This window comes from Pleuronectes platessa, chromosome 14 (genome assembly GCF_947347685.1).
Source record: "Pleuronectes platessa chromosome 14, fPlePla1.1, whole genome shotgun sequence".
Classification (NCBI taxonomy): domain Eukaryota; kingdom Metazoa; phylum Chordata; class Actinopteri; order Pleuronectiformes; family Pleuronectidae; genus Pleuronectes; species Pleuronectes platessa.
In genome coordinates this window covers 16,474,498-16,497,393 of record NC_070639.1, presented here as the reverse complement: position 1 = coordinate 16,497,393, position 22,896 = coordinate 16,474,498, and the positions used below count along the sequence as shown (strand labels likewise).

The window sequence follows — 22,896 nt, the reverse complement described above, 5'->3', positions numbered from 1 at the left end:
TGGAGTTTTTTCCTAAAGCTTTTTAAAGATGGATTTCAAATCTGCCTCGACCATAACCTGCTTTAATAAAATTTAAAAGGAGCAGTTTTTTTTATGAGACTGCAGCCGAGTCCCCCTCCTGGAATTATGGATTTCTTTTTTGAAATATTGAATTGATCATTCAGTGGATTGACAGAAAATAAATCAGTGACTTTAAATAATTGAATTGTTGTTACAGAATTTCATTCTTGTTAGTTTTCTAAGCTATAAAAATAAATCTTAGGGTTTTGGACTGACAGACACTTTGATGTTTTATTGTCTAAATAAATCATCGATTGATTTTAAAAACAATCTGGAGATTAAACTGTAATAATCATATTAATAAAGTAAACAGTTAGTATCCCTGCACAGCTTGTGAACAGTCTCTGCTGCTCTTCAGTGACAAATACAGACACGACTCAGGTATTCCGTCAATGCAGGTCTATCGTGCACGTTCCAATACGTTATGCAAATTACCTGGAAAAGCTTTGCTGGTGTAAAGAAAGAAAAAATCTTCACGGTAGGTTAAAAATTGCACTGAAATATCTCAGTAGCAGGGTTGTTGTTGGGGTCAGAATGAGGCATAAACATAAAGATGCTGAGTACAATTAGAATAATTAGTTTAACGTGAGGACATTTCCTCCTTCTCCCTTCATGGTTTTGGGAATTTTCCAAGAGATTTTCAATAATAGAAACACTAACAAACATGAAATCCAACAAAATGAATTGGCTAGGAAAGAATTGATGGAACGATAAGAGCTCTTTTTCTTAACACTCATTATGGGATTAAAATAAAAACTGAACTCATCATGTAGCAGCTGAAGCTTCGATACACACTGAATGTATCTGCACAGTCTCTAATGACCAGACACTCACACCCCCTGCCGACACAGAGAGAGCATCCCCCTGCTAGAGATTAAACAATACTAACACAAGAATGGCAGACGAGGCCTTTGTCTTTCTTGTCTGAAGATGGCTTTTTAAGACTCTGGCCGTATGGGGGCGTTGTTCGGATGTTTGTGTGATAACAGCACTATAACATAGCATTTACAGCCCTGTTTATTTCCTTATATTGTAAATAGAATTATATTTATACACACAGTGGTGGTATGAGGCGTTCGTACCAAATGAAAGGGTTTAATGCAGCTCCCCGAGCAAGTCAACAGTCTGACAGGATAAACCAGTTCAAAACATGGCTCTCATGAGCAGACCACTGTTGACTGAAATTGGACCATTTCCTCCACACGGTCAATTCTCACACACACACACACACACACCCACAGCCACACACAATCAATGGACAAGCGAGAGAACTGCTTGGTGGTCTCCATGAGAGTAAACAGGATTATTTAAATAAATGAATTTCCTGTTGCTTTCATTTATGTAAGTGAGAGCGGCAGCCGGCTTCTCCCTCTCAGACGAGGGAGAGAAATCACGCCAGTAAAACGCCCCTGAAGTAAACTGGAGCCCTTCTCTAACAGATTCCAGTTCACATGAAGTGCTGTGTGGTAAACAGATGGATTTGGCTGCAAAAGGAGTTTCACATTCGGACACACACAAGCTGAGACACTTTCACAGCAGGAGAATTCTGGAAGCTGCCCCCCCCCCCCCCCCCCTCCATCTGGTGAGAGGAGGGCGGTCGTGTGTGTGTGTGTGTGCGTTTGTAAGTGTGTGAGTCTGTGGGCTAATTGCTAGAGCTCGGCTCTGCACCTTTTATATCAGAGATAATTAGGGAAAGGGAGCAAAAAAAGAAAGAGATCCTGAAGTCTGTGCTCTCTTCTGTTGTTTGCTCACATATTCCCTATCTCACTCCTCCCTGCGCGTGATGCTGTCTGCCCACTCACTCTTAAGGGGGAGGAATAGAGAGAGAGAGAGAGAGAGAGGGAGAGGAGGGACGCCGAGCAGCACAGAGAGCCAGTTTGTTTTCAGCTCCCAGTTCACTGTAGCTCCTCTGCCAGACAGGACTCACCCAGCCACCATCACACACATTCCCCTCTCACTGCACGACAGCTGACAACACCTTTTAATTTTCCCAGCAGCACCACACACTCACACAGCCTGATCCAAGAGAGAGAGAGAGCGAGAGAGCAACCCGGCTCAGTTTGTGCTGCTCACACACTCACATGCAGACGCACCATCTCTGAGGAAGCTGGTCCGAGGCTGGAGACGCTGACTCGAGAATGGAATGGAACTTTGGAAGGATGGAGAGTGAACTGAGGCACATCAACCCAGACCTGCTGCAGCCCAGCAAGAGCTTCAAGAAGCCCTCCTCAGGCACCATCACCCTCAATGTAGGGGGGTTCCTGTACACCGCCCATCGCACCACCCTCTCCAAGCACCAGGGGTCCTTTCTGGAAGAGGTGGCCAATGGCAAGAAGGCGGTTCAGCACACCGACTCCATGGGTAACCCGTTTATCGATAGAGATGGTCCAGTTTTTCGCCATGTGCTCAACTACCTGCGAACCGGTGAGCTCCAGCTACCTGACGACTTCCGGGAGGCAGGGCTCCTGCGGCGGGAGGCCAACTTTTACCATCTGAGCGAGCTCGTGGAAGCGGTGGTCGACTGGGAGGGCCAGAGGGCGGCCCAGAAAGAACCCGCCTTTTTGGAGATGACGGACAGCCATGAGAGGTCGCAGGGCCTCAAGGTGTACTGCAGCGACCCCACCTTCATCGACAAGGTGAAGGGCCGGCTGGTCCAGATCTCCAAGAGCCGCCTGGACGGCTTCCCGGAGGAGTTTGAGGTGTCGTCCAACGTGATCCAGTTCCGGCACTTCATCAAGTCGGAACCCGGCTCGCGGCTTGTCCTGAAGGAGGACAGCACATTCTTGTGCACGCTTGACTGTCTGAAGCTGGAGACGGTGATGCTGGCGCTGAGATCGGGCTTCAAACTGGTCACCAGTCTCGACAGCAGCAAAGGATCAGTGGTGGTGGCTGAGGCCCTTCACTTTGTCAAGTAGGCACGGAGGCAAACCGAGAGAGGAGGAGAAGAAGCGGTGGAGAAATAAAAGAGTAGTGGCTGATTCCACATCCACCCTGCTAATGTAAGGTATTGGCTTGAAGGTCGTGTAATGTGTCAACAGGTGGACGGGACTGTATCACAGGACCAACCTTTGCACTGCTTTGTAAGCTAGCATGTATAGAATTTAGAGCTACTCAGCATTAATGCTATCTAAATTGGATGTGAAGAGATATCCTACGCGTAAGCACCGCTCTGTAATCTAGAAGAAAAGCTTCTACGGAGAAGACAAAGGGATCAAACATCAACCGTTTTATCAGTGGATTCGTCTCTGCACAATAACTGCTTCTGCCGCGATGTGCACTGTGGTGCCATTCAGCTTTTACTACAGTCCGCGCGCCCGTGTGTGTACGTGTGTTGCTTTACCCTGTGTGAGCAGTGTTTAGTTGGTTTAACAGCTTGTGTTTAGTTTATTAGCCTGAAGGAGCCTGAAGGGAAAACCACAGAGCGCCGTGGTCGCTCTGGATGGACAAACCTCACACCCAAATCAGACTCAAGCGGCTTGAACTGTTTCTCACAACGTGTCGACAAGTTGACTTCAGGTGCAAAGAACCGTGATTATTGTAAGGGCTTTGAATCTAGCATGATGCATGTGAACCGGATGAACTGTGTGCTTGTTAAGTGCTGTGAGCCTCTGTGAAGCCGGTGCCACAACAATGTCTATGAATATTGTGAATATTTTACAAATAAAAGTGACGATGAAACTATTGGGTCAAAGTGTTTTGAAGGGTGTCTGGTTTAAAGCAACTGTATTATCTTGATGTAAAGTTCGATTATATCTTATATGTACAGGTTTATAAGTATTCCTACACATATACCAGGTTAAAACATTATGCACTCACACACATTATGCAGTCAGAGCAGACTAGATTGGGAAATATTCATTCAGTGCTGTGATTTCTGTTGATCCTGGTCCATATTTGGTGTTAAGTTAGTCTTCAGAAAGATTTTCTCTGGTTGTGGACAGTGAGACATTTTTTATCACGGCCGTTTTTAAATGAATCTCTTAATAAAACATGGAAAAATGTCTCTCACATGATCAGTTAACAATTCAATTAAACCCCGCTCTTCTTTAGCTGCTCTCATGACAAACACAGGAAGTTTAACCACATGCTGCCACCAGCTCCAGCAACTCCACCTACAGAGGCTTTCAGCAAACATGTTCAAACTAAACTCTCCTGATCCAGTAAAGAAACTTGCCTTTTTTTAAAAGTAGGTCAGTCTGAGATGAATCCTGCCTTTATTATTCACGGTGGACCTAATTTCTTCTCTCTGCACTAAACTCTGATGTGTGCCATCATCAAAATTAGCCATATGCTATTTTTTTCCAGCAAGGAGCAGCATTCCCATTCCCAGTTTCATTAATATAACACTTTGTGAGAGTTTGTGATTATTTTAGTTATCCTCCCTCTTAATAAGAATTGAATTACTGCATTACCTGGCTGATTGGTTTAGTGAAAAGCGAGCTGAGCCACAAGGCAAAGCTTTTGATGAACTAGTTGATCTACGTTCACAGAAGCCAACCTGTGGTCATGAACTCTGGGTGGTGGCTTACAGAACAAGGTTAGTTTCCTCCAGGGTGGGCTGGCTCAACCGTAGAGATAGGGACATCTGGAGGGATCTCAGAGTAGAGCTGCTGCTCCTTCACATCGAAAGGGGGCAGTTGAGGTGATTCAGGCAACTGAAGACGCCTCCTGTGCACCTTCCATTGGAGGTTTTTCCATGCACAGCCAACCAGGAGGAAACCCCGAGGTAGTTCCAGAACTTACTGGGGGGCTACATATCCCATCTCACCTGGGAATACCCCAGGAGGAGCTACAGAGAGGGCCGTCTGAAACCTCCTGCTCAGCCCACTGCCTCCACGACCCCATCTCAGCTAAGTGGAAGAAAATAGATGGACGGACCGTTACTCACCCACTTCAAGCGAGTATAGCGGTGGCGAACCTACGCCTCCATTTCACTTCCAATCTGTGCAAGCGAAGAGGGAAATTAAACGTTTTTTTCCTGCAGGGAATCAAAATCCGCAGCGTGGCTTTGCATGGAGATCATCTTTGGTGAACTTTAACCTGCGATATTCGCTTCACATTCGTGTACAGTGTAAACTTGCCCTAAGGGGATAGAGGAATGCCCAAAGCAACCTCAATGCTGTTGTCTTTCTCTGACAAGAGGTAATTTCTCACCACTGCTATGATTTGATCAAGTAAAATGTGTCTTGTAGAGTATATGTAATAAAATCATTTATTTAGATATTGTGTATTGATAATAATAATAGACAGAGCCCCTGACCAATAATATTTAATAATCAAAGTTTAAAAAGCTCACACAACAACCGGATCAGAATGGTACTCCAGTAAGTTATTAATGATCTTTCACAAAGGTGTCCTTTTTATTTGTATTTCCTCAAATGAGTTGACATTGACATATAAACATAGGCACTATTTTTGCTACTGGATCGTCCGAAACATCAACATTTTCATCTACTGCACATAGATCAAAAAGCCTTGATATAAATATGTCTCATTGAAATGGATGAGAAATATAAACGTTTAAGTGCTTCACAGCTCCCGGGTTCACTTGTATGTGTTTACAGGCTGAGGCGTTGACACAGCTACAGGCAGAAGTGTCCCAAGTGGTGTCTGTGTTTATGTGGCGAGCTCCAAAAAGGCACAGTCCAACATTTCCCATAATACAACTCGATTTAACCTTTCGATGCCAACATCTTCCGAAAACCATGCCCCAGTTAGAAACACAAGGCTTCAGCCAGCTAAATGATAAACAGTCACAATAAAATGCTATACTAGTGTGTAATGGCTGCGTTTAAGGACGGAAAAGCTGCTTTGGCAGGCGATGACATTACCGTTGCCAAAGCAAAACAAGCCTTGCCTGGTTTTCGTCCAAACAATGTGAAGCAGGGATGCGTCAAGATCCCTTTATGGAAACTGGTGGGAGTGGAAATGTTTAAATGTATTAATTCCGAACGCTGAAAAGCATCTTTCTGCGCCAGAGATTTTATTCCTGCCGCAGTGAAGAAGCCTCCGTAGAACAATTTAATTTGCCTCTCGGAGTTGCCTCGCACACTTTCAAAAAGACGCTGAGAGCCGCCTCTTAATGAGCAGCGGCGCTCGCCTCACCCCTCCGTCTGAAACCATCTGCTCCAGGAGGGAAAAGTCATCGAACCGACGTCAACCCCACACGAGTCATGACTCACACGCCCACATCCACCTCTGACATCAGGCGAACCTCATCCACAGCCCACTCCTCACAAACAAACACACATGTAAAGGCCGTGTGCGACAAACTGAACAAACCGTAGCACTGACACCGACAACAACCTCAAGCCCCAGGCATTTGTAATTGCACACTGGTACCATGCATTTTTTATGTAGGCAACTGGTTTACTTATAAGTTGAAGGGTCAAAGTGAACCTCACCTCGTCAACCACAAGCAAAGGACAGCGAGGGGCAGGTGGAGAAAGAGGAGCGAGGTGGTGACAGTCTCATCTTCCTCTTTTCACCTGTTGCCAGGCAAAATCAACACACATTCTTTCTCTCCCTCTCTCCGACACACACACAAACACAACCCTCCTTGTCATGATGCCTCAGTGTGGTGTCGCTTGCCGACCATACCTCACTTTTTTTTAAATCTTTCAACTTTAGAAAGGACGGGCGTGATGAAGAGGATGATGAAGAGGAGGAGGAGGGAAGGTGGGGCCCATTCCCTACTCTTCCACTCTCAAAAGAAACAAAAGAGGCGGCGGCGGTGGCAGCCATTATTCACACTCCGAGGGAGCTGCAGAGAGGCAGGGGGCCACAGCCAAACAGTGAGTTGAGAGAAACCTTTTCAAGCAGAATATATTTAGATGATTTTACATTGAATCTGCCAATAGTTGATAGTTTAAATCAGATTTTTCAAGTGTTTCAAACAAGAACTGTACTTTTTCCCTCTGGGTATACAAAGAACCTGAAACAGCACTTACACGTCAAACATTGATCAAGATTCTTTTGATTCTGATTCAACCCCGAGTTGTTTTTTACTAAATGAAAAGAAAATGCTCTGTCAGTGAAGTGAGACAAATCCACCCGTTCCCAGTGCAGTTATACTTGTTGCTCGAATATTCAGTCCATGTCTAGACAAAAAAAGTAATTTGGTTTTGTATCAAAAAAAAGAGTATGGTTTATAACCTACTTAAAAAAATACACATTTCTTTACACATTTCAATACAATCTTCCCATTAGAAGGTGGACAATGGTGATGACTCATACAATACAGTCCCTATCTGTAAAGATATTTTTCAATTTCCCAGAGATGATGTCTTTAAATTGCTTCTATTGTTAAACTAATAATTACAAATTATGACTTTTTTTTTTTTGCATAGGAAAAATAAATTTGACATTTTGGCAAATTTTGGGTATTCTTGCTTTAAAGGGACTTAAAAAAATTATTGATTATTGAATGATATCATAGACTAAAAAAACAAACATGACTGCTCCTCAAAAGTGAGGCCAAAGCATCGTTATCGCCCCCTGGTGACTGGCTGCAGGATAGCTCATAAATCCCCGTCAGCAATATGTGAATGAATGGATCAAACATAAAAGTCAAAATACGTTTGATAGACAGTTTGTCTGAAACGTGATTGACAGCGACACTGACTCGCAATTGGTCGACCATGTGTATTTGCGGCTCAATCACCCGATCACTAATGTGCAGACTCTGGCTCATAAAGACGTGATATTTCTGGATAGTAGAAGGAGGTGGAAAAACACAACATGATTTACTACCAACAGGACTGAAACCCGTCACTGGTTCTGATGAACATTGAAATATGTAAGAAAAATGCCTCCCATTCTTTTCCTGAACCACATCTCACACCTGTATTTCACACCTGAATAATGACTCACTGGGAGCTGTGGAGAGACTCTAAACTCTTACACAGAGCCAGACGCTCAATATGTGGCATTAAACAAACAGTTTTCCGTTTTTCTTCACTACTCCAGTTTAGCTGAATCTGAGCAAAAACATCCCTGAATTTAACCCTGAAAACTGAACGTCCGCTTTTGTTGCTGTTAGGTAAAATCCTCCAACGCTACACAAAACAATTTGTAACATCATCATATCAGATGTGGAACAAATCCGACAGGCTATTATTATACTTTTAATAAAGAGGCAGTATCTTCCTTAGTTTGCAGCCAGCTCATGCTCCGGTCTGACAATAATCTGCTGCTTTTTTTATTCATGCGTCAGCTTGCATGAATTCCTACAAAGACAGTAGCCGACTCTAATGTCCCTCTGAAAAACCCTCTGGTGGAGGTCACCTGACCTTCTGGTTGTAAAAAAACAATAATGGGCGCTTAGCGTAATTTGGATTCCTCATTTGAAACGCAGCGGTGAAATAAAACACAGGACGAGCTCAGGCACAGAAAAATGGGAGCTTCAGTTACAGAGCAGTGAAATATATGCAGATGAAATTATGAGAAAAATGTATAAAGTAATTACAGCATTTCTCCATGGCGTATATACGTCTTAGTGTGGTAGCCTCGGTCCTTCAGCAACCTGCTGATATCGTATCTGCGGGCGACTCATGAGCGTAACATTCAGCCCTCTATCATTTCTCAGAGTGTGGGAGCACAGCCGGGGTCGGACAAGAAACAAAACAGAGGAGAAAGCATCCGACATTTCGAGACAATTGCTGGCTCGCTCTCGGATTTTCACCTTGGGCAGAGACAAACATGCTATTCAAGAAGGAGAGCGGAATGATTCATCCCCCTGAACTTCAATACCACTGCAGGGAAACGTTATTTTGGAACAATCTTTTGCACGGATGAGTAGAGAACAGGCACACTAACCATCTGCCTGTCCTCTTTAAGTAGAGAATGATGATCTCCTTTAGTGATTCAATGCAACAAGGGCCATGTGCGGGAACATGGTTTCTAACCCTGCATCCATACTACCAGGAATTCTGCTAAGGATAGTCAGGGCATCCACACTACCCCGGAGTTTTTAAGCTACTGAGGTGGAGAAGTTTGGAAACGTTGACGTAGACACTCCCCACTGCTCGCTGATTGGACGTTGACTTCACTGATTCGCCAGGCTCCTGTCACATGACGCCGGCATCAGCTTCGGCTACCAGTGTAGAACACAACATGAATAATCAAGTGTTGCTGACCCTGTTTTCTTAGCTTACATTTGTTGTGCAGTACAATTTGCCTTTTTACAATCATACAGCTACTCAAGTGTGTAGAAGAAGTTATTATTTAAGTAAATCCTGTGTCACCGGCACAAGGACATGTAGTCGTACGGATTCAGTCTTTGTGTGTAAGCACTGGGGAATAACATGTGAAATGAAGTGGTTTAATAAGGGGGTAACAAATCAAGATCTTACAAAGAACTTATACTTAAACAATTTTTCTACCTTCTTGGTACCTTCTGTGTTATTACATGCCACAAAGCTATAATACGGATGTATTTACATTGTTGATATTATTAACCTATGGGGTACCTATTCTATTAATACAGGGTAATGTAGTATTCACTGCCACGTCTCGGGCTTTGATCTAAAGAGGGGCTTCCAGTCAGCAGTAGGGAATACCTGCCACTAGTGGTCCAACTGTCCTCACAACAAAGCCTCTCCTGTCCGGTCTGAACTGACAGAAAAAACAAACTCAGGTTACATAGAGATTTTGTGATGGGTATGAGAAGAGAGTGTCACATGACCCAGTGCAATGCACCTTGCTGCAAACAGGGCTACGTAGAGACAACTGGCTCTCATAATAACCCATAACACCAGAGTGATCCCCCAGGCATCACGACTGATTCTGGATCAACAGAAGAAGGTCACTAGGTCGAACGAGTCCTGTTTGCCTTCACATCACATGGAGCGTCACATGCGTGTGCTCCGTTAACAACAGTGATGGTTCCAGGATGTGTATGGAGGGAAGCAGGCAAGCCGGTGGAGACAGTGCCGACGCTGGAAACCACAGGGTGCAGGCAGTGATGGAGGAAGAACTCAAATATTATACTCGCGTAAAAGCACTAATAAATACACAACAATGTACGTGTGCAAGTACCCGATTTTTTATATGCATAAAAGTAAAGTAACAGTGATGCATTAATACAACTTAAATTTGAGTTTGTTCACCTCATTTATGTAAGTACCAAGCAATAGAAACACCTTTGATTATGCAACACAGCTCAACATCACCACAAACTACATCCTCGACCAAACAGTTCAACACCTCTGTGGAACTGTTTCAGATGTAACCTCCATTAGGCTTTATGCAGAACTATATTAGATTGTGGTAGTAATGGACAGTAACAGCAGCTGAGGTGAAGCCGTGCTGCTACACAAATTTTGTTTAATAGAAAATTAGGCCTAACAGACGTCCAAGACTTTGTATTGCTCCATAATTAATAAGTGCACCTTATGTGCAGAGTGGATAAATATAAATACATCAGATCCCTCACAATAAGTCTGTGAACATTGGACACATTGGATTTTTACTGTCTAATTGTGCTGCTGCCAGTGTGAATGTGCGAAACTGTATAAATGAGGAGGGGGGGTTGTTAGAAAAGAGCACTCAGCTCAAATGAATTTCCATGGATAAATAAAACGCTGTAAAACAAGTGCCAGGGCAACTGGAAATTCATCTCAACCCATACACTCGCATTTGGAGGGAGGTGTTTTTTTTTTTTTTTTTTTTAAATGTAATATCTGCTGGTGCTGTGAGGCAGTGGTGCAACAGGAGAGAGCTGACAGCTTCAACAGCTCTGAGAGCGAGGACACCAAAGAGGCTGGAGCTCGCCGACAGCAGGAACTCTGAAGCCTCTGAACGCAGCCTTAATTCTAAAGAACAAAACACGGAAGACGGCTCTTTGACATCAGACATCGTGCGAAACTTCCTGCTGGAAGCTGAAGATGAATGGTCCACAGTGTACGAGAGCTGAATCCGATTCCCTGTGAATGAAGTCAGCTACGGTCCTGAGAGCATGCGTGGCTCCTGTCGTCTGGGTTCAAAGTCATGCTTTTCGAGAGCGTTCAGTCGAGAGTTATTCCTCTTTAAACCCTCCACCGTTCATGAGCCACACTTCTGTAATGCACAAAGCCGAGCCAGACGCACTCCTTCAATAAAACACCTACAACAGTCTGCTCGGCATCCAACCAGCGGCCTGCACACATCCACCAGATTAATGCACGAGGACACAACACCACAGGGCTTTCAAACACTCGCACAGCAGCACAACTAAACTTGATCTCTTCACATAAACTACACAAACGCATATTAGTTCTGCTCCTTGTATTAAACCTGCTTCCAGACCTCAGGATCACAGCATCAGCTTCGTCAGTGTCAGTTGTTCAGAATTCTTTCTGAAGGTCTACCTCCACAATGTTTTAATAGGCCCCAAAGCAGATTATCAAAAAGAAATGTATAAGCATAAAAGAGATAATTCACCCCGACAGTTCAACGGGTTGAGGGCGTAATTAAACTGAACGTGGGCGATCAAAGCAGTGGTGTCATAAATGATGTAGAAGTTTACAAACTTACACTGTGAATGAAGACATCTTCTCTATTTATTTTGTTTAAAAAGGACTCAAGGATTGCAAACTTTTAGTGAAAAGCTTCAGAGGCAGCCGAGTGAAAGTCGTACTGTAGCAGAGCTGTACATCACATCTGGCTTCTCCTCTCCTCTGCACGCTTCTGTGGCAACTGAGCCTGTTGCTTAGCAACCTCTTAATCAATACCTGGTCCTTGCCGGAACAAAGCGGAACAACGAGAGGGGAAATAATGGAGGAACATTTAGCTAGCAGCCGGAGAGCACAAAAGCCACGTCAGACGGCGTTCGTGTACGTATCAATCAGTGACGGTAACCATCAGAGACCGCTCGCTGTTGTTCCTCTCGCTGAATACTTGTACAGCCGAGTTGGAGGAATTAATTATACACAGTCTGAGATATGTGGATTACATTGACTAGATGATTTACATATTTTCTTACAAGAGACAGAGCTGACAGAGCCCAATTTGAGGTGTCGGTCACATAACAACCCAGGCAACTTTTTGTGATCACGGCCAAATGTTTATTAAATATATGATTTTGTGATTTAAGACAATACTACCGTCATTATGAATTTAGTGTATTGAGTAATTAAACAATCACGGAAACACTTTACTTAAATTCCCCCTCTGGTGAAAATCAAGTTTTCCCCATTGTGCCTTTTATATGATCAAAGACATGAGATAAGCAGTAAAACCCCAAACGCTGAGTATTTCCACCTTTACACTGTTGTAAAGAGTCTGAAAAAAGGGATTCAAACTGCCAGGGTTTGTGATGTCACCAGACTAAAACAACACAATCCTGCTCCTTAACTGCAGGTGGCGCTGTGAGCGTGGAGAGACGGGGAGCAGGGACGGGCCATATAAGCATATTCAGAGATTGTAGTCATGAAATGAGGAAGGAAAGTGTAGAGTACCATTTAAAGTATCTTAATCTTTTTCATGACAACCCTTTTGTAATGTTAAGGGAGGAAAGTTTTGCGGGTGTAATAAGCTACTGGAGTAAAACTTCTCTTTGACTATCTATTTTGTTGCATGTCAACATCTTATACTCAATCTCTAGTACAGGAGAGGCTGATGTGAATTGACATAAAATGTTAGTCTAAACCAATATCAAAAAATGAAATATTACAAGAAAGGTATGTGAAGAAAAACGGACGAGTTTCACACCACGATTTTTCACCTGTAGATCTAATATTTAAAAATGCAGACCTGCTCTCTCCGAGGTGTCACAATCTGTTAAAATCTGAGTAGGTGTTAGTTAAAGTGTGAGAGTGCAAGTGCAGATCAAAACAGAGCAAGTGTGTGATGAGTTTGGAAAGCTGCCCTGTGTGTGTGTGTGTATGTGTACGTGTGTGTGTGTGTGTGTGTGTGTGTGGAAAGTGAGTGGGAGACCGGTGTCATACAGTACACCTTCCTGTGGGCGAGTGGGGGTGGAGCTGAGCATCAGTCAGGTAAATAGACACTATCCACGCCACCACATCTCTGAGGACCTTATCCCACTCCTCACTTCCAGCGCACTTTCACAGTCGAGCCGGCGGCGACACCTTTAAGATAAGAACCATGAGGTTTCGGTTTTTTTTCCACACCTCCTGAAGGCCACGTTTCCACATTCACAAACAAGAAGACGATCCTCAGTGACAAAGCTTTCCAACGTTTACCTTCAGTCCAAATTCACTGAGTTTTTCTGCAGGAGCATTTCAAGCCGGAGCGTTTTTAAGTGTTGAGGTTTTTTGAGGTAATAACAGACTAAAATATAAAGGTTAAAAGAATTGAAAAGGAGAGAAATCCATTATCACATGTAGGAGGTATTAATGCACACGTCAGTGTGGGTGCATCTAAAGTGCATGAGGGCGGTGATAGAATAAACCTTGTGGCGGTCGGATGTGCCCTGATGAGGAGAGAACTCTATTTCAATTTTCATTACGGTTTACTGACAAACACCGAGACGGAGCCGGTCTCTTTCAGGCACAACTGTTGCACCCCCCCCCTTTCCCTTCACTCTATACACTTGATGTAAATGTTGTCAATGCCCATTTAAGGGGTTTCAATCCATATTTTTTCAAACAATGTCACAAGTTCATCATTGTTTAGCCGTCCATCCATTATTATTATTATTATTATTATTATTATTATTATTGGGAGAGGCGGTGGACTTAGTGGCAGAAAAGGTCTCTGGTTCGTCTCTGGTTCAACGCCACGGAGAAACAACAAGAAGACGAACCTGGATTGATCTGTCCAAAAATCATAGAGGATTCTCCCTACCCTGTCTAGTGCCCCTGAGCAAGGCACCTTACTCCCCCAACATCTGCTCCCCGTGCGCCGTACATGGCTGCTCACTGCTCTGTGTGTCCTTCACCAGATGGGTTAAAAGCAGAGATTAAATTTCCCTACCTGCATGAGTGTGCCTGTGCATGTCTGTGCATGTGTTTGGGACAAATAAATGTATCTTAATCTTAATCTTATCCTTTAAGGATCGTGGGGGGAGCTGGAGGAAATCCAAGCTGACTTTGGGCGAGAGAGAGAGAAAAAGAAAGAGAGAGAGCATATCGCAGAACCTACATACAGACACAAACAAACATTCCCACCTACGAGTCTCCAGGTAACCGAACCACAATCTGCAAACATGTCTCTGGATCGTGGGAGGACTTCCCAGAGAAAACCCACAGGAAAGAGCGAACCAGGATTCAAACCAGGAGCCTTCTTGCTGTGCCAATCACTGCACCACCGCGTCGGCCTTCTTTAGACGTCCTGCCCGTAGCCGTTTTTGATTTCCTTCACACTCCCTCATCCTTTTTTTAAACCAGACACAACCAATATATACATGTATGACTTTAAAGATCAAGTCTCCATTGGTTTTGCTCTAAATTGAGGATTTTACCAAGTATGTTTATAGAATAGTTATGGAAATATATGCAATACAAGCCAAATTTTATGCAGTAACTTTTAAGCCTCACATTTGTATCTCTCATCTCTCACCAGTAGACCTTGGCTGGTTTTATTTGCAAACGCAACAAGGTTTGATAGATGGAGTAAAATTATTCGTTTATGTGAAATCAACAAAGAACATAAAATCAATGAATTCATACATTTTTAAATACATTTAAAATTGTGTCTCTTACACATCAGAACTAATATAACTACAGGTTAAGCTAAGCTAACATAAAAAAAAAAAAGAACACCACAGTGCTCCAGTGTAATTGATCTTGTAACCATGTGTTCGGCTGACGACAGACATAATCTAATTTCAGTGCTCTGGTTTGTCTGGATCTTGTTTTACCGTCTGCTCAGTGACTTAACTAGACAATTATTTAAATGTTTCCTGTTTCTCGCAATTTAAATCAATGTGTTGTTGTAACATGACCTGTTTGCGTTGCTTCTTGTGCAGACGATCCACTGACAAGCTTTGACAATGATTTAGTCTTAGTCTCTGTCCTTTCTCACTGTAGAGGAGCAAGGAGGAAGAACTCCTTTACCAGCACAGCAATGCTTTGGTCTGATGTGCATCTCCCTAGAGATATAACTAGATGTTAGCGTGGCGGACTGCAACTACTGTGACTGGTCCATTTGTCTCTCAGAAGCCGGGCATGGACACAATGAAGCTGCTTTCAGACATGCTCTGATTATTCTCCTGAAATTACCCAGAGTGGCTGTTCATGGTCAAATGTCCCTGTGCGGATAAAACAAGAATAATTGGAGAAAGAGAACGCAGTCGAGATTCACACTCACTGTAAATAAGGGAGCCTAAATTGGGAAAATAACTAGAATGTTGGTTCCTTTTGTTTTTATTTGTTAAATCTCATCTCTTGCTGTATTGACTCTATAAAAAAACCTTTTCACTCCAAACTGAAAACCACTACCTGCTAATTCTCAATTTAGTTTCGGTCGAAAAACACTTTTCCATTAAACTAATTTGTCTGAAAATGGGGTTTTGTGCCATCAACACCCAATTTCAGATGCCCTCAGAAGTGTTTCAGAAATCCATGGAGAAGCAGTAATTTCATTGTTACTGAGCAGCGGCACCCGGGGAGGAACAGAATTGTTCTTGGCTTTTGCTGATTTTATTCGCTGTGCGTCCTGCTGAGTTAGAGATATTTTTATGTTAGATTTTTTATCCAGCTCGCTTACTTTTCCCATTGTAGTTTCTATCTGATATTACATTTTTTGTGATTGCCTTCTACAATTAATTAAATGGTAATTTGTTATTGTTTATTGGCAACTGACATTAAAGTGCTCACATAAAGTTTTATCCAATTAAACTTAGCACCGTAATCTAATGTCGTTCTCAAGGCCCCATGCTGTTAGACACTGAACCACACGGTGACAGTTATGTTTGTGTTCTGCATCTCATATGATATGAACGCAGTGTGACACATCACGCCTGGCAGCAGGAATCCACTCCGACGATTCTCGTGAATTTCAAAGTCCAATCTATGTAGAGTCTCTCAAAAAACAGCTTCTCTGTAAAGTGAGAAAACCTCAGAAAACTTAGATGTAAGGCTTCAGGTAATTTCAAACAATACGCTACTAGTAGTATTTACTGAGTTTTGTTTTTCTCCATTTACATCAACAGAGCAGATTTCAGGATTTGTCTCTCGATCTAGTTTCTTCAATGAATGCATTTGCAGCTACAAGAACATTCTTTACACATGTTGCTGGTTTAAGTTTGGTTCACAACAACTCAATGTGGAACACAAACATGAGATGTAAAAGGGCTTTAAACTCAAACAGGGTTTCAGATTTGACATCAGTCTTGTTACATCTGCAGGGAGGTTGTGTGTTCACCCTTGTTTGTTTGTTTTTCAGCAGAATTACACAAAAACTGCCGGACAGATTACCATGGGACGTGGTGGAAGGATGCTGAATGTCTGGAGATCTCAGTCATCCAGTTCATGGTATATTTCAAAGTATGTATCTTAAGTTAAATACCTGCATGGGATCCCCAGCAGTAAGTTATACTGAAGAAGCCTCTTGGATGAGAGGTGAAACGTCCTCAAGAAACACAACCAAGTCCAGATGACCTGTTTTAGCTCTTGAGTAAGGATGCTGAATGGTTTTGAGACAAAGCCCATGACAGTTTGGTTTGGATCAAGGATTTTTTCTTTCTTTAACATGGAGAGATAGGCTGTTTCCAACGTTTTCATTTATTTCTCACAGAATGATTCATGGATTTAGATAATCAGGCATGTTTAGGGGACTGATATTAATGCCCATCAAATAAAATGTTGGTTCTGGTGAAAATAAATGTGGACTGTTGAAAGTATGTACTCTACAGAGTTTTATATTTTGTTCCTTTTCTTCTTGTATACCTGTAAATATCATGATTCTAACATGCATATTTTAAGAATTTTTCTTATCTACCACTTTCCGAATCTGCAGAGTTACTGATCATATATTTTTTAGGATATGTCCAAGCTCACAAACCACACTGTGCTGTGGATCATGACAAGAATCATATACACTATCAAATCTTTTTCAGTTTGAACCATAGACTGAATATAAAGGGAATGAACCCATGTTGCCACCTGTCAAACAGGTTTCAGATGACATTTAAAGAAGCGGAAAAGAGAGAGGGCTGGATGTGCCGAGCTGCAGACTGACCTGTGCTGCTCTGGCTGAAAACAGCCATGGTCTGTCCACCCACTGGGTGCATGGTGAAGGGATGATCCCTCGGGATCTGCAGCGATCCATCCTTCTCCCCCACAGCACTCTGCATGGCGCTCAGCTCCGCGCTCAGGCTGAAACGCACCTGAGAAACACAGCTGAGTCAAGACGCGGCCGACTACAACCTTCTCTCTGATTCATCCGATGAGGTCAGATAAGGTACGAGGAAACTTTTACTGATCCCTTAAAGGTGGCTGAGTCAGTGCAGCGGTGAACGGAGATGAAACAGAGCAGGAACAGAGAAGGTAGATTAAAGAGGTGAAGAAACACTGTGAGCAACAAGCAGTGTTGTGGGGAAGGTTTAAAAGATCATCTCATCACAGTCAGAAATCAATGTTTAATCACTGCCAATAACCCACACAGGTCGACTTTAACTATGCAGTATTCTATGAAGCGGTCTCACCTCCGTTTTTCCTTGTTTCCTGCAGGTGTGTGAGGAGACAGACAAGAAAGATGCATCACTGATACTATTATACGGCTGCAACTAGAGCTGGGCAATAAAATGATATCAATAATTGTCGTAATGTAATTTTTATCATTAGAATTAATCACAGAAGTCCATCAGTTCATGTGTGACAAAGGTCGTACCCTACATAAATCCCGAGAAGATGAAATCGTAAATTGTTTCCTATTTTAATTAATAAATATACTTTTTTTTTTCTTATCAATTGACTGATTAAACAATCATTTAAATCCAATAACCGTTGCAGCTCTAACACTAAGAATCATAAGGAGAGGATCATCAGTCATATGTATTACAGGCTTTTTGGGGGACGTTTCTGTTGCATACATACTTTCCAATGACAATCTTTCCAACATCTGTGGCCTTGCCCCACTGCTGAGATAAATACTTGGGAACCTGTTGAGGGATATGAAGCATCATTAAGTTACATCCATACAAAACACACTCAAAAGATTCAAACATCTGTTTATATTAGTGATGAAGCCCTTTAATTCCATTGATTACTTTTATAATGACTATGAAACAAACTAAATTTTTTCATTTTACTTAGTGGACTCGTTTTAATTAAACAGCTGATTCATTTAGCTTCATCTGACTTTAACCTTAAATAAACTTAAAAGAGACCGAAACAGATTGAGTTGGATGAGTGCAAACATTTGTGAAAAGCACATTGTGGCCTTTGTTTGTCCTGTTGATACAAAGCAGCACAGGACTCAGTGTGTTTCGCTCTGATAACAAACCTTGACGAGCCACACTCCTTTACTTTGTTTGACTCCACTCAGGTTCACCTCGGCTTTATCTGACATTGTTCCAGCGGTGTCTCAGCTGCGAGGTAAACACGAGCACATGCAGGCAGCTCCTCCACATCCACAAGTCTGCAACACAGCAGCATCCTCATTTACACCCCCCCCCCCCTTCAAAATAAAACGCCCCGTCTCATCTTTCAAAGTAAAACTCCCAACAACAGCAACAGGTGTGAGGAGAAGATCCTTCAAAAAAAAACAAAAACAGCTTGAATCATTTACAACAACTTATTAGTATCTGTTCATAATTAGGTTTTATGGTTATTTTATTTCATGTAAGACTTTATTTTCAACTCTAACCTAATATAATTGGTTTTAAGGCTTTAAATAACAAGGTGGGTCCTGATAAATAGATATATGGATAGATAGATAGATAGATAGATAGATAGATAGATAGATAGATAGATAGATAGATAGATAGATTATCATTGATTATGGTTGATTATCAGTTGATTGATCAGTGAAAATTTGCCTTTGCCTTTTTTTCCAAATACAGCAAATGTACATACATGACACAATACCATTTAAAAAATACAAAATATACGATATACAATACAAAAGTGCAACATACAAAAGTTAAATGGACAGGTACTAGCAACTACATAAAAATCCCCCCTCAAAATCAAAGTGCTTAAGCAGTAAATGTTTATATAATATATATCTAGTTCTTGTTGAGTAACATTTCCACACAGCAGACTTCAGAGAAATAGTGAACACCATGCAGTAAGAAGGGAACAACACCAAAAGGTTAAAGAGCTATAAGCAGCACAATCTTTTGCCTAATGGTTACATCTAATTGGGCAATCATGGGCAAATCTATTACGTATTCTCGCTTCTTCACCTGCACCCACTGCTGGTGTACGACTATATATCTTTAACATTATTTCGATTTAAGAGGGCGACAGACTGGGGTTATATCAGCACAACTTCTAACCTCTTAAGTCCAGACCTTTTGAATCACCTCCCACATCTCCGATTTATTCTGCAAATCAAAAGTAATTAGTCTGATTTTGTGGCCACTTAAGTCCAGAGTCAAGCATGGTAATGAATACATTACTTGTCCATACAGTAGGTGGCTTTCTGAATGGACTGTAGCCCACACAGTAATTTATCATTAACATTTAGATAAGCAAAATAACAGCCGCCTCCCTCTGTGACGGCCAGCAATAAAATTTGTTATTTTTTTCTTTTTAAATGTTTATTGTAAGATTGAAATAGTACATAAAGAATGTTCTGCTGAACAATTTGTTCACAAGGAGAAATTATTTTTCTTTTAATAAAATGTCCAAGATGCAAATCACAGTGTTAACACACATGTGGTTTTAGACTCAGGCAACAAATCAGCAAGTCTTCATGTATATGATTTACTGGTAATAATAAAACATTAATGAAATCCTTTTATTTTTCAACTTTTTTGGGGGGTATAAAATTATGTTAATAAAATGATGTTAATACAATATGTGTTGATAGACTTACTCCAATATAACCTTCAAACCTTTGTCCTCAATCTTTATTTGAAAAATGTAAAATCATATGTGTGTATTTTAATCAAATCACTATTTTGTTTCTCTCTGTCATTTTTAACAGAGACTGGTAGCATCACCATGTGGTTCAACAGAGAGGCTGCACTTAGAGGGTGGGGGGGATTTGTCATTAGAGTTACAGTCTTTATAATATCTGTGCACGTCCCTGTTCCAGATCTGATGCAGATGTGCAGATGTGCAGATGCACAGCGGCTCAGGGCTGCACTATTTATTTCACTAAATGAATTATGTAAGCTGAGATCGAAGCCTGAGGAAATCTACATTAGCGCTCAGGGTCATTAGCATGAATCACTGGAGTGTGACGCAAATGTAATTAGTGCTCCGCAGCAGTTGGCCTTTGAGAAAACACAAAGCAGGTAAATGGTGCACTTATTATAAAAACACATACATTCTCCCTCCATTGCTTTACATGCCAGGGAAGTTAACACGTGCTGTGCTGCAAGTGTATCAGCAACACAACTGGGAAACGTTTGTTCAGTTTATGATTAACACATCAAGTTTGAATGAGATTAGATTCAGTGTCAATTAAAAAAAATATCTGTTAAGCTAATTATTGAATAGTTTGACGTACATTAAGTAGCTTGGTCACTGTTTTTGTTTTAAAATCTGTGATAAACTGATTGATTTAGTTTTACTGTACCATGTCTCATACTTTATTGTTACACTGGTCGGTTAAATAAGAACTAAATAAAGATGTGAGGTTCATTTAGACTCATGTCAAGTTACATATAATAATGCATATTAGAATAATGCCATCTTTGTCTAAACCAACATGATATCTGAGGAGATATGGATTATATGAGTGTCATCAGTGAATGAAATAGAGTAACGCAGCTTATCTTAAATAAACCTTATTCAATGAGATGGTGGAGTGAACAGCATTCGGAGTCACTGGTCCTGTACCACTGCTGCTGATTTGTAGGTTATGTGCTGCCACCCTGTGGATAATTACGAAAGCTTAACATGGTACCACTATGAATTAATTCCATTTTTATAGTTTACATTTTGTTTTAATATGTATGTGTGTGAAACATATCAAATATAAATAAACATATAATTAAAACAATGCATCTTAAATGTCCTGGCTGTTCCAGGATATTTTTGAGAGCTAATAAACGTAATGACAGAGGACACAAGGTTGTCTTGAAGAGTTTAAGTGATATTGTACCAATGGGAATCCCAGAAGTTTTTATTAACATCGTGGCTACTGGCCTTTTCTACAAACACTCCCCTGGTTTAGCACCACTAGTATGGTGGTGAAAATCTCTATTAAAGTCTTGAGACTCAGCCTTTAGGGGTCATATAAACCTTGAGTCTTGGTCTTTGTGCAGTTTAAACATTTTCAAATCATCTGTTGAAGTGTGTGTGTGTTTGTGGGGATAGGCCAGATGCACGCATTATTAACATTAATTAACGGGATTAACAGCTTTGTGTTTACTTGACAAACTGCTGTTTCCATTACACACTAAAACATCATCTGCTTCACTCCCACTCAAGAGCTCTCTGTGACCGGAAGGATGTTCAAATTAACTTTAAGCAACTAAAATGAACCTTACGCCAATCTGCACTTTGATTCTGGGGGAAAAAAACTGGGAACATACAAATTTCACACAGAAAGAACTGGGCTTTGAACTGTTCTGCTTTATTGCTGTGAAGTGGAAACCACTGTACCACCATGCCACCCTGTGTTTGGAGATAAATTGTAAATTGTACTTGTTTTGTTAAAACAAATCAATTTAACATAATGCAATATTTTATCATATATCTTAAATTAATGTAATATAATTGTTTAATGTTTTTTGACTGACATTTTCTCATCTCAGGCACACCTTCCTGCCCAGTGTGGTTCTCTTAAAGTACTGAAGTGCCATCTAGTGTCCTTTATAAGAACAGACGTAAGGGAAAAAATCACATTACTATTATTTCACCACCATCAGCATCTCATGACAAACTAAGTTAATGATGCTCTGGAATCAAAAGTCCACATTAATCTAAATAAGACAGTTATAAATCTTTGAATGTGTGAGTTTAATTGTTAAAGTCGACAACACTGACACAACATGAATAGGTGCACAGACACAGAGCGGTGTCGTGCAGCTGCAATGAAGCGAACCGTTCCTGAACTGGCTGCTTTGTTGTCTTGAAACGACAAACACAATGGGAATTGCTCTCAGTCTGCACAATGCATGGAATGACAAGCGTGTGGTAAAAACATTTTATCATATCATTCTGGGGGTTTTGTCCTCACTCTGTACTGGGATATTGACATGTTTAACTTTAGTATTAAACTTATTTGTTTAGAGATGCTTTCTTTCTGGAGTATTTTTTAATATCTTGATTCTATTTTAGTTGTATTTTTTTCTTCTATTTCTAGTTTTATTTATTTTAAATCAAGATGAATGGTTCAGCCCCGACAGTGATATCTTGTGGTCAAACTCTAAACGTATTAAAAGCAAATTTTTGCCGTTCTGCTCATATATTTAGCATTTATTGGTTGGTTTATTGATTGATTGATTGATGGATTGATTGACAATTTCCCCGTCAGATATTTATTTAACCATTGTCTTCCAAATTACAGTTTTCTGATTTCTTATAAGAAGAGACAGAAGATACACAAGGTAGAATAAGAATATACAGTAAAATAACTTTTAAAAACATTAAAATAACCTGCAGCTCAGTGCACCCGAACAACTCTTGTCATGGTGTTGTATTGTGTTATTGGATGTTTGTCAGTGCATGTCTGTATCTTGTATTTAAATCTTCTTTTAATTGCCCTGAACCAAATAAATTAGATTAATAAAGTTGTATTGTATCGCTTTTATATCTAATTAGTGGATAAACA

The 22,896-nt window shown here is 41.2% G+C and overlaps 2 protein-coding genes across 2 annotated transcripts in view; one reads left to right on the top strand and one right to left on the bottom strand.

Moving 5' to 3' along the window:
- LOC128456420 (general transcription factor IIF subunit 2) overlaps positions 1-18,513 on the bottom strand; it is a 33,531-nt gene extending 15,018 nt beyond the window's left edge. Inside the window, exons 1-4 of the mRNA XM_053440585.1 lie at positions 18,448-18,513; positions 18,039-18,103; positions 17,648-17,666; positions 17,182-17,329 (exon numbers count right to left, since the gene is read on the bottom strand). Coding sequence (XP_053296560.1) covers positions 17,182-17,329; positions 17,648-17,666; positions 18,039-18,103; positions 18,448-18,513 — 298 coding nt within the window. The remainder of the gene's footprint in view (positions 1-17,181; positions 17,330-17,647; positions 17,667-18,038; positions 18,104-18,447) is intronic.
- kctd4 (potassium channel tetramerization domain containing 4) lies at positions 1,910-3,738 on the top strand. The gene has a single exon (XM_053440584.1). The coding sequence runs from the start codon at positions 2,199-2,201 to the stop codon at positions 2,973-2,975; it is 777 nt and encodes a 258-aa protein (XP_053296559.1). The 5' UTR covers positions 1,910-2,198; the 3' UTR covers positions 2,976-3,738.
- Positions 18,514-22,896: the final 4,383 nt, after the last annotated feature.

What these genes read in the sequence shown, in the direction of transcription:
- kctd4 (XM_053440584.1), top strand. Translation starts at nt 2,199, where the DNA reads ATGGAATGGAACTTTGGAAGGATGGAGAGTGAACTGAGGCACATCAAC.